The 12,758-nt window shown below is 42.0% G+C and overlaps 1 protein-coding gene across 1 annotated transcript in view; it reads left to right on the plus strand.

Annotated features, from left to right (window-relative positions):
- boc (BOC cell adhesion associated, oncogene regulated) overlaps positions 1-8,088 on the plus strand; it is a 50,775-nt gene extending 42,687 nt beyond the window's left edge. Inside the window, exons 16-18 of the mRNA XM_061238890.1 lie at positions 5,155-5,237; positions 7,028-7,182; positions 7,292-8,088. Coding sequence (XP_061094874.1) covers positions 5,155-5,237; positions 7,028-7,182; positions 7,292-7,452 — 399 coding nt within the window. The 3' untranslated portion in view covers positions 7,453-8,088. The remainder of the gene's footprint in view (positions 1-5,154; positions 5,238-7,027; positions 7,183-7,291) is intronic.
- Positions 8,089-12,758: the final 4,670 nt, after the last annotated feature.

The following is a 12,758-nucleotide window of genomic DNA, read 5'->3' on the forward strand; positions in this document are numbered from 1 at the left end:
CCTTAACTGCTTGGAAGGCTAGCACCAATGTTTTGAATTTGATGCGAGCCATGACAGACAGCCAGTGGAGGGAAGTAAGCAGGGGGGTGACGTGAGTATTTGGGAACGTTGAAGACCAGACGAGCTGCTGCATTCTGGATAAGTTAGAGGGGTCTGATGGCGGACGCTGGGAGGCCAGCCAAGAGGGAATTGCTGTAGTCCAGGTGGGACAGAACCATCGCTTGGACCAGGAGCTGGGTCGAGTAGGGGGTGAGAAAGGGGCGGATTCTCCGTATGTTGTATAGGAAGAACCTGCATGACCGGGTCACCGCCGCAATGTTCTCGGAAAGGGACAGTCTGCTGTCCATCACCACGCCGAGGTTCCTTGCACTGGGTGATGGTGTAAGTGTGGCAAATGGAGGGAAATGGAGAGATCCAGATGGGGAGAGGTATTAGCAGGGATGAATATCATTTCAGTCTTACCTGAGTTGAGCGGACAGGAGGATGGAGTGATCCACAGTGTCAAAGGCAGCAGAGTGATTCACGGACGAAGAGGAGCGCGGTCTCTGTCGAATGGCCCGATCTGAAGCCAGACTGATGGGGGTCTAGCAGGTTGTTGTTAGAAAAGAAAGAAGAAAGTTGACTAGAAGCGGCTCGTTCTATGGTTTTAGAAAGAAAAGGAAGAAGAGATACCGGGCTGTATTTCTGGATGATGGAGGGATCCAGAGTAGGCTTTTTTTTTAGCAGCGGAGTGATGTGGGCCCTCTTGGAGGATGCTGGAAAACAGCCAGAAGACAGGGAGGAGTTGACAAGGGAGGGACAAATGGGAGAATGTCAGGTGTGATAGTCTGGAGAAGAGAAGAGGGGATAGGGTCAAGGGCACAGGTTGTAGGGCGGTGGGAGAGCAGGAGTTGAGAAACATCAGAGTCTGTAAGGGGGGAGAAAGTGGAAAAGGAAGAGATGGGCCAAGAGGGAGGGAAGGGCACAGAGAGGGGGGCGCTGGTTGTAAAGGATCTGCGGATGTCTCTGACCTTCTCATCGAAAAAATCAGCAAAGTCTTCAGCAGCAAAGGAGGACTGAGGTGGAGGAGGCGGTGCGCTGAGGAGAGAGGAGAAAATAGAGAACAGTTTCCGGGGGTTAGAAGTGGAGTTCTGAATTTGGGACAGAGAGAGTCAAAGGCGGAGGAGAGCGATGAAAGGAGGGTGGCAGAGTCAGTGGGGAGTTCCGAGAAGGATTCGAGAGGGGGGAGTGAGGTGGTGACAGTGGTGGCAAAGGAAGAGGGTGAGAGGGAGTGGAGGTTACGGCGGGCTGAGGAAGTGTGGGTGGGAGGAGGGGGATGAGGATGGGGAGGAAGAGGGAGGGAGATTGAGATGAAGTGGTGATCAGATGTATGCAGAGGGGTAACCGTGAAATCGGAGCATGAGCAGTTCCTCACAAAGACAAGGTCTACGGCATTGCCTGCCTTGTGGGTTGGAGCAGAGTGTTGCAGGGAGAGGCCGAAGGAGTGGAGGAGCGGTAGGAAGGCAGCAGCCTGGGAGGCTTCTTGGTGGATGTTGAAGTCTCCAAGGAGAATCAATGGGGTGCCATCCTCAGGGAACAAGCTGCTGAGAAAGGGTGTCTAGCTCATCAAGGAAGCTTCCCAGGGGCCCTGGAGGACAATAGATAACTGCAATAAAAAGGTTAGTAGGGTAGGATACTGCAACAGAATGGAATTCAAAAGTGGATATGGACAGGTCAGAGAGGGGGAGAACAGAGAATTTCCATGAGTTGGAAATTAAAAGACCAGTCCCACCGCCATGGCCGGAAGGCTGGGGAGTGAGAGAAGGAGAAGGAGGATGAGAGGGCAGCGGGAGTGGCGGTGTTGACTGGAGAGAGGCATATGCGGGGATGAAGTCAGCCTTCCGAGTGGCAGACTGGAAGTTCCATAGTCCCCCTGTGACCGCACAGGGGGGTCAGCGGGGGGTAGCTGAGGTTTGAGGGGTTCCGATGCCATGGATGCCCACGTCGCAGGGGGGGGGGTCTTCGAGGGAGAGAGCAAACTGGGACGGAGCGTCGCTCTGAGCACACCTATTTCAATCGCCTACAATCGCTTACAAGCAATATCAAATCAAAGCTAATCTACTGACAAATTCCAGTGCTATTTAAAACAAATGTTCAATCACTTGACAGGTATGCAACCAGTTTCAGTGATTAACACAGCGATAAAAACAAACTAAAGCCCTAACCTCTGCTGTTCAAAATAGCAATTCAAATCTACTTTTGTAAGCTTGGCGCTGACAACTAGTCTGTTGTTGGTTTTATATATATGCTTTACAGGACTTAATAACATGGCTAGTTAGCTAGAAGTTGCCATTATAGCTAAATTGTCCTATGTGATGTTACATAGCTAGCTAGCTAACGAAATTAGCTGGTAATGTTAACCACCAAGCCAATATAGACTAGCTAGCTAAGCATAGAAGCATAGAGCTAGCTAGCTATCCCAACAAGACACACTGATAGACATTCAATGGCTAGAATAGCTACAGGCTAACCAGAGATGCTGTTTTTTGTGGTGTAAAGGATGTTACCCATTTATCCAGACGAGCAGGGCAACAAAAGCCTGAAATATAGATAGCTAGGGAAGTAACACATTAGTTGGTGTAAGAAAATATTTGTATTTAAGTTGACTATCTTAATTATAGCTTTGTACAGTTGTATCACTAGCTACTAGTAATGAAGAAGATAGTTAGCTATCAATAGATAATTTCCCCTGATAACTGACATATGAAGCACCACATGGCATAGGCTACGTTTCACTTTTACAGAAATGTTTCTGAATTAGCGTTTGTGAGATGCAACTGACAATTGCCAAGAACATAAAACTGTTAACAGTACACAGTGTTGAGATCAGACACATTGGGATTCTGGGATTAGCCTATGGAGCTGGTCCAACAAGGTGTCTTTTTCAGCAGGGGTTTATATTGGCTTCCGAAGATGGACAGGGATGTAACATCATACAAGCAACGAGAAAACGATGATACAGACCAGGTCTCGTTTGGTTGTAGCCTATTGAGATAGCGAAGTATGCCTTTGAACAACACACAAGCTGAATGACACGAAAAACACTGCCTGCTATTCACACTCCTGGACGTCAAGAGACACCATTTTGGTTCCATATGGCTCTGGCAAACTATAATCTATATGTTCCGTGAGGCGTGTAGCTCGCAGTTGCGCAATGCCTTACATTATCGAGTCACGCACTAACAGACAAGCTAACTTTTCACCATTCATTTTCAAAGGGGCCTCGTTCTCAAAATATACATTTTAAAATATGCTTTAAAAAGTTTGTAGAAGAGTGCAAAACTTACAAAAATGCCAATATTTTCACACATCATTTTAATAAAAACTACTAAACAGATTTTTCTGAGATTTTCAGGATTAATTGGAATAGTGAGTCTGCTTTACCAAAAGATTTTGCATATATATTGGTCCCAGAACGGCAAAACAAACAAGGCTGGCGATTTTCGTGTTTTGTATGCAAGTGTGGTTCGGACATAATCTAACAGAGGCACAACAGTGGTGTCATGTCCTGCATCTGCACACACAGCAGCCTAATTAATTAATTTAACAAAAAACTTTTCTTGAAATAAAGAAATAAATGTAAATGGATTTTAACATTTCTCAATTATATTTGTTATATAGGCTCAGTGAAGGCGTAGGCTATTGCAGGTGCTCTGAGAAAAGCTATAACATGTGAAACAAGACAAAATGCAAAGTTTTAATATTGTGTAATATTTTTAAAAAGAACATGAATTCAAAAATTCACAGAAGAACTGTGGCTAGTTCTCCAAGATGTTTGGAACGGCCTACCTGCCGAGTTCCTTCAAAAACTGTGTGCAAGTATTACCTAGAAGAATTGATGCTGTTTTGAAGGCAAAGGATGGTTACACCAAATATTGATTTGATTTAAATTTTTCTTCTGTTCATTCACTTCTTCTGTTCATGCATTTTGTTAATTGATAAAAATAAACTACTAACATTTCTGCTTTTGAAAGCATTCTTATTTTACAGCATTTTTCACTCCTGTCTAAAACTTTTGCACAGTACTGTACTTTATACTGTACAAATAATTATCTTGGCCAAATTGATTGCCAGGTAATTAGACTATGCCTGCTCCCCTGCTTACCTTTATTAGACTGTAACTGTATTTTAAGGTAATGACTGAGGCAAACCATATACCACTTTTGTTATTTCTTGTAAAGTAAGTGCACATATTTATCCTATAAATCTGGTTGTTAATTGCACTGGATACACCTTGCCTCATCTTTGGGCAAATATAGTTTTACCCATTCTATGACTCAATATTTCATTGCAAACAGAAGAACAATATTTTATATTTTTTTGTATTTGTGGGAATACTATACATACATAAATTATGAAATCATGATTTCAATTATGAAAATAAACTAAATCTAGTCTTGTAAAGTGTCTTGCTTAAAAGCCATTTGTCAAATCTCTGTGTTGCTCACATCTGGATTTAATAAAGCCTTAAATAGACTCTACATGAATAGGCTAGGATTGGCCAGATCTGGCAACTGCACAAAGGGGTTAAATATTTTGGAAATAAGTTACTTTGATTAGTTCACCGACCCCCTTACCCCAGAGCGAACGAGTACTTGTACTCTTTTGAATTACCGCAGGGTACTCCACCACTGACAACTCATGAAATCTCTGACACCTACTGAGTAACCCATTAATGGTGTAACCCGTTAATTGACGTAAGTTGTAAAGTTCAGCCTTCTTAACTTCAAACGTGGCAACCTTAGTAAAACACATGTTTATACAGGTTACATGAACTGAGTTACTTCATGGTGAAAATCAAAATTTTCTTATGTTCTTAATAACAAGACAAAGTAGTCAAGGGACACTATCACATACAAAAAGCATAGACACACAATCAAAATCCAACTAGACTAAGATAAGGAAAGATCTTGGTCTATTGTATGCCCAGAATGCACGATGACTGTGACATCAGGAGAACTGTTTAACAGATTATTTCAGAATGTCTCTTTGGCCTCTTTGTTGTGTGTGTGCTGCATGCGTTCACTACATGGTTGTGTAAGTCTGCAGTTTGTACAATGAAAAAGTTTTAAAGCTTTTACAGGTTCTCACACCTGTTGCAATTCACTTTTGCAGGAGGAGCGTGAGATGGAATGCAATTCGTCACTCCCTCTGATGGCTGTGTCAAATCGGGTCTCGGTGCTCTATGGCTACAGCAGGTCAGTGTACTCTGCCTTTTTGGAAGGTTTTCAGTGACTTTAATGCAATCTCAATGAGAAGGATAGTGAAATGAAATTCACATCAATTTGCTTTTACATAATGATGCGCATTAATTTTGTCAGCCTCTATTATATATTTTTTATTTTTTTATTTATGCTTTATTTATCCTATATCGAAAACACTTATGGAAGTGTATTCTTTTACAATGCTAAGAAATCATTATTGTATTTATTGGGCAGCAAAAATGATCCGAGTGACGTATATAACATTCTGAATTAGCTGTACTGTCCTCTGTAATTACTGTTCTACAACCATGTCCATTGCTGTACCGACGCTGCCTGCTAGCTAGAATCAGAGTCATAGAAAGAAAGAACCAGAACAAGAAGGCTTCCATGGCCCTGATGAGCCTGCAATTCAGTTCCGATGTGTTGTCCAAATGGCTGGCATCAAATCAAATTCTTACCTTGAGAATCATACAATATTCCACCCGGATTTTAAATGTTATTGCTGTCATCAGAATCTGCCATGATGCATTTAAAAGCTGCGTTACCACATAATAAGATTAAGTGATAGCCAGCATGGTTTTCAAAAGGGTAGGTTATGCCTGACAAACCTTTTGGCATTCTTTGAGGAAGCAACCAAGTGTTTGTGATGATAGCAGGGCTTATGATATTGTATATCTAGATTTCCAAAAAGCATTTGATAAGGTAACATATGATGGAAGGAATTATAGAAGCCTTTTCGTCAAAATGGGTTCAGAATTTCCTATGGGAAAGGACACAGAGTAATTGTAGGAGAGGGGCCTTATCCAAGCAGGGATCGCTGCTGTGGCCACTGCTCTTCCTCATTTTCATAAATGACCCCGACATGGGCATTGAAAGTAATTTAGTTACATTTGCAGAAGATACAAAACTAGGAGGTTTAGCTGACAGTATGGACTCTACTAAAGTAATCCAAGAAGAATTCATCTGAATCCAGAAGTGGGTGGAAACCTGGCAAATTAAATTCAAATGTAAATGTCTACATGTGAGAAATAAAAATATAAGGCAGGATTACTTTATGGGGGGTACAAAATTGGGTATTGCTCATAGTTGACCCAAGCCTTTCCGATTCTAGTCAATGTGCAGTAGCAATAAAAAAAAAGGTCCAATAGGATGCTAGGATACATAGCCAGGAGTATTGAGTATAAGTCCAAGGAAGTTATACTCACCTTATACAATACTCTTGTTAGACCACACCTGGGAGTACTGTGTGCAATACTGGGGACCGCACTGTAAGAAAGATATAGAGGCACTGGAAAAGGTTCACAGAAGGGCAACCAGATTGATACCATGTATAAAAGATAAGAGTTATGAGGATAGACTTAGGATGCTTAATTACTTTTAAGTTTAGTAAAAGGAGCCTTCGGGGGGGGTTTGATTGAGGCTTTTAATTAAAGGGATTAACATGGAGCGGCTCATGGAGGAATTAATTGACTCGCCGCTCCCAAGGGCAGGGGGAGGCCTGGAGCCATTGTCTGCCTAAGCCAGACAAATTTGCAGTGCCTACAAGTTGCACAAAAGTCTGCAGCGAGGCTCTGAAAGAAACCTGTGGCAGGACCATATTACCCCTAATTTATCCTCTCTATTGGTTGCAGGTACATTTAAAAAAGATTTTACTAATTACTTTTAAAGCATAATGCAGTGCATTGAAACACCCTGCCTGTGGATATCAATGATGTATTTCATCATTTATCTGTGTGTTTGTGTTGCAAACATGCTTTTCTGTCTCATCCATCTTTATCCTGTAGCGCACCAGAGAATCACGGTGAGAACTTCTGCCTGCCTGATGACTCCACGCGGCAACTCCTCCCAGTCTCAGACCAACCAAACTGCCATGGCGACCCAGCGGATGTTGACCAGTGTATCAGTATACCCTTGGCCGAGGAGGGAGCTGTCATTGCAGGTACCCGTCTGCTTTTTGCAAAGGCTTACTAAATCCCCATGTTGAATATGTGTCTGTAAAAAAACAATATATAAAAAAAATTATAATAAAGTAAAATCATTCTCCATAGATGCTCTCTGTGGTGGCCTTTTAAGTCCGGTGAAGGAAGGTCAACATCCCACCTGGTCACTTCAGGGAAACCCCTCCAACGATGCATTGCAGCAAGAAGTAAATAGCTGTCAAATGGAGGCACAGCTGCACCAGCGAGGGACACAGGATACTGATGGATAAGACTGTCACAAAGGAGCTGGAAAATATTTATTTTTGTATAACACACATATTTATATATTTATGCTCTTGTAAGTAGATCTATACACTATGTGTTTTGTTATACTGTATATTAGGAGTATGTTTGTTTTTCAAATTTGGTGAAATTAACAAATGAGCTCCATTGCCAGAACAAGGACAAAAGGAGTATTTATAATGTCTGAGTCATGCTCTGTATTCAGTTAATATATTATAATATAATATATTCTGAGGCTCAGAAAAGGATGTATGTGTCCTGCTATTTATAGAATATGAATAATAATTATTGGCGAATGATTAAGGCCCTGCTTTTGTATAGAGATTTAGGGGGTTACATTATCTGATACATTTGGCTGTAATGAACAGATATTAAAATTGAAAGCATGCTGCCTTAAAGTAGACAAAGAGAGTGAATATATTTGCATAGATGTTTATTTGTTTGAGCCTATATCAATTTATAAGTGGAAACTGCAAGCCTGGTGTAACAAAAGAAGATAAATATTTGATAATAGTTTCTGTTCTCATGTTGGCATTGAACAAAGAGATTAGTTGTGTTCATGTTCCAGGGAGTCAGCTCTGTTTGAACCCTCAATGCCCCCCCCCCCCTCCCCTCCCCTCCCCTCCCCTCCCCACCCCAACTGAGGTGGTAAAATGAAGGTCTTGTCATGGTTAAAGGGCTTCGTGCACAAATGTAACAAATTTACCAAACATATTTCATGTAAATAAAGCTTAAGAAATGTTTTTGCTGATATTTAGTTATTTCTAAAATGTTATTTCTTGAAAAAAAAAAAAAGTTTCTGTACCCAGTGTATTTTAATTGCCCATAGTCTGATCTGGCAGGACTGGGATGTGAACCCCAGTCCTCAGGTTGCAACTGCATCCAACAAAAGTCCGATGGCTTAGCCGTGTGCCACTGTAGTAGAACAATGTACAGCATGATCACAATGGGATGGAGGGCAGAGTAAAATATGGAGAACACTAGAATTAATCTTATTATAAATAATGTAATGTAGGCCCTAAGCAGGATCTTAATATGTAATGTTATATCTCACACACTTTGATAAAGAATTTGAATATATTGACCCATTCATCATTTGTAAGTGACAAGGCCACATCGCCTTCCCTCTGTACCTTTATGTGCTACCCGGAGATAGAAGTTGGAGTATTTTATAAATTGCTGAAACCAGTCCTCTCTGTGTAGTGATATCTTGATGTTTGCTGTCCAGGGCCACTTCACTGCCAAGGTCAATGCCTAGGGGCAGGTATGTTCATCTTCATCTTAATCTTAATTTGCCCTCCCCCACAGGGATAACCTCACAACATTTTAAGATTTGTTCCATGTAATGCATTTTCTCTCATACCACCAGGCTAGAGTGGTAACTACTGTAGGTAGGCAAGTTAAACTGATTAAGGCGAATGGCTCACAATTTATTTTATATCCAGAAAAATAGGCAAACGAATCTGATATTGATTGGGCTGGATTTGACAATAGAATGTTAATAGAATGTCATCTGCAAATACAGCTTGCATGCTTTCATAGCCACTAATATTACTGCCACAGATCTAGGTTTTAGATTTTAAATACATTTGCAGAAAGTTCTATAAAGGTATTCACTTTGTCATTATGGGTTATTGAGTGTACATTTATGGGCAAAATGGCAATTTGATCAATTTAACATTAAATCAAGTGAGCAAAAGGGGTCTGAATACTGTCAGAAGCCACTGTATATTCTGGTTTGCTCTAATAGCACAGGCAAGAGATTATAATAACAAAATGAATATAGCCAGATGGAAACAGGACAGCTCTGTCTGCCTACCCAACTGAGAAGGGGGTGACATGATACCATTAGTTTTAATGTATGCAGTGTTGTCGAGGACCCTATCCATTTTTCAGCATCAAACATTATAGTGCTTTGGATGAAGGCGCTATATAAATACTGACATTTACCATCGCAACTGCTGGATGCTGAAGGGAAGCTGCCCTTACTGCATATAGTCTCTACCTGGTTTTGGTAATAGTGAAATAACAGCAGAGTGCATGGACACTGGCATTGACTGAGTGGGAATAAGATTATATTGTAAAAGAAGTAGTGGGACTAATCCTGAAAGCATTTCTAGAAGTTGATGCTGCACCCATCTTCTCCAGGTGCTTTCCCTGGGGATAGGGCAGATTTTATTCTTTGAGAATATCTGCTTCCAGCATTTCGGTTTCATTTTCATTTAAAGCAGGCAGATAAATATTATTGAAAAAATGATCCATATCATGTGTTTGAGTGAAATTCAGAATTGTCTGTGTCAAGAGTCTTTGCATCACAGAGACTTGAAAAATGGCTGAAATGAAGCAAGACACTTGTACCATTTGCAATATTTATTTTGTTGAATTTACTTTAACTTAATTTTCCTAATTTAGATACAAATATTCTTCTTTATTCTGAAATGAAATACTAAAACTACAAACAAGTAGGAGGTAAACCTATACATTTTCAGAATTACAAACTCCTTGACCACAATTACATTACATTAATGGCATTTGGCAGACGCTCTTATCCAGAGCCACGTACAACAAAGTGCAAAGTGCATTCCCATAACCAGGGATAAGTGCGCTGAAAGACCATAGAGCAGGGGGTTCAAACTGGAGGGCCAGAGTATCTGCTGCTTGTGTTTCAGCAGAAGAGATACATACACAGAGAACTTTTTCATTGCCTAAAGAGTCCACACACCTCAAGGCCTTAATTGGCTGCTGATTGATTGTCACAACTGGTAGCATGAGGTATTACCTGCAGCCCAATCAGGTTGCACAGGTAGTCCAGCTCCTCCAGGATGGCACATCCATACGTGCGGTCGCAAGAAGGTTTGCTGTGTCTCCCAGCACAGTCTCAAGAGGATGGAGGAGGTACCAGGAGACCGGCCATTACACAAGGAGAGCTGGACAGGGCTATAGAAGGGCATCAACCCAGAAGAAGTATCTGTTCCTTTGTACGAGAAAGAACAGGAGGAGCACTGCCAGAGCCCTACAAAATGACCTCCAGCAGGCTACTGGTGTGCATGTTTCTGACCAAACTGTCAGGAACAGACTCCATGAGGGTGGCATGAGGGCCTGACGTCTTCTAGTGGGACCTGTGCTCACAGCCCAGCACCGTGCAGCTCGATTGCCATTCACGAGAGATCACCAGAATTGGCAGGTCCACCATTAGCGCCCTGTTCTCTTCACAGATGTGAGCAGGTTCACACTGAGCACGTGACAGGTGTGAAAGAGTCTGGAGATGCCGTGGTGAACGTTATATTGCCTGTAACATCATCCAGCATGACCGGTTTGGCGGTGGGTCAGTGATGGTCTGGAGAGGCATATCCTTGGAGGGTCGCACAGACCTCCATGTCATAGCCAACGGTACCCTGACTGCTGTTAGGTACCGGGATTAAATCCTCAGACTGATTGTCAGACCTTAACGCTGGTGCAGTGGGCCCTGGGTTCCTCCTGGTGCAGGACAATGCTCGACCTCATGTGGTCAGAGTGTGTAGGCATTTCCTGGATGTGGAAGGCATTGATGCTACTGACTGGCCCTCACGTTCCCCTGAGTTTGCTCTGTTACTTGCAGCCAAGTAATGATCCATGTAAGCCTGATGAAAATTGTTATTGTAGGTCACCATAGACGAAGTGGTGGAGCTTGAGGCTCTGCACGCGCATCGCCTATTGAGGTATTTATTTTAATCTTTTAATCATTTAGCTTCTGAGGTAATGTCATGGTTAAAATGCGCTACAATATTGCGTTTACAAGAACGCCACATTGCATGAGCACTAACAAATACTTTCTGCCATTATAGGACATTGCTAGCTGCTGTTTTGCCATCATTTAGTAATTCACATTTATCGCGTAGACTCATTAAAGAGCTAAGGAACGTGGATAGCGGGGCTCCAGTTCTATTAATATGCCGGTAACTGGCTACGTGGAGTGTCGTGTCTAGGAAACGACAGAGTCCAAATCTCCAATTTGTCGAAAAACATCTTCACAAAGTTCAGGGCGCTCTGCCAACTAGTAACAAAGTTCAGGACGCCCCCCGTCCTCACTTCACCCCGCACCTGCTCTTGGCAGAGTGGAAAACTACAAGACCTCATAAAGTTCTGGATGCCCCCCTCTAACACACACGTCATCCATACACGTCACTCTGTATCTTTCCATATATGGGTCACTTTTCTGTCACAATCCTATGAGCAGTAAATCATTGAAAATATACAGACATACTAAACATTTGATTAATATTCTCTTCTAATATTCTTTTCTAATATACAGACATACTAAACATTTGATTAATATTCTCTTCTAAGTGAGTAAATGTACGTTGCATTCTTTGCTCTCATTTCAACAGTTTTGACTGGTTTCTTGCGTTTTCCTAAAGCTTGATTTGGCCGTAACATAAAATGGACACCAACAACAAGGTGAAGGAATTTACAAATATTTATTAAATACCTTCTTTTTCTGAAGACTTATGCAAGCCTTTTAAACAAGTGTCAAAGTCAACAACCAAATACAGGCCTTTTTAACAAGTGTCAAAGACAACAACCAAATACAGGCTTGTTTAACAAGTGTCAAAGCCAACAACCAAATACAAAACACAATGCCAGTGAGGACGGTGCATTCGCAGTGCAGCCATGAGCTAACATGAGCTAGCTCCAGAATGGTGAAGCTGTGCTTTTAAACCCCCAGCTTCCAGGTGCGTCAAATCCAACAATCAGTGCTAGCTCAGTTCTCCTTAGCTCCACCCACCTTTCCGTTCCTGCAATCAGAGCACACGAGCAGAGAGGAAAAACCCAGACCGGATCGCGAACCTGGGTCGTAACAATTAGCTCAGCTATAATTAATGTTCTAGGTTCATTTGATTTGATAACAGGCAGCGTACATGTGATATATTGATTATAAGTCACTTGCATATAGATACACTTCTGGCATAAATCATAGAGAGTCCCAGAGAAACCAGCTGTACAGGCATATCTGCCCACTGTCCTTGACAGTCTACACAAAGAAAGCCAGCACACCCTGCGGCTCTCCAGGACCAGGGTTGCCGACCCCTGGTCTACACAGTTCGAGACGCCCCCCCCTGCTAGCTGGCTGCTTTATTAAACTCCGGTTACATATGGGTCACTGTGTAATTCTTGCACAATTTAGCAGTTAATCAGTTTGAAACTATACAGTATACAGGGTACATATCATACTTTAATACGGATATATTGATACACTTATAGCATACATCGTTGAGAGTTTTGGAGGAACCAGCCTGCTCACCAAGGTTGAGTC

The sequence above is a fragment of the Conger conger genome, chromosome 4 (assembly GCF_963514075.1).
Source record: "Conger conger chromosome 4, fConCon1.1, whole genome shotgun sequence".
In the NCBI taxonomy this organism is placed as follows: Eukaryota; Metazoa; Chordata; class Actinopteri; order Anguilliformes; family Congridae; genus Conger; species Conger conger.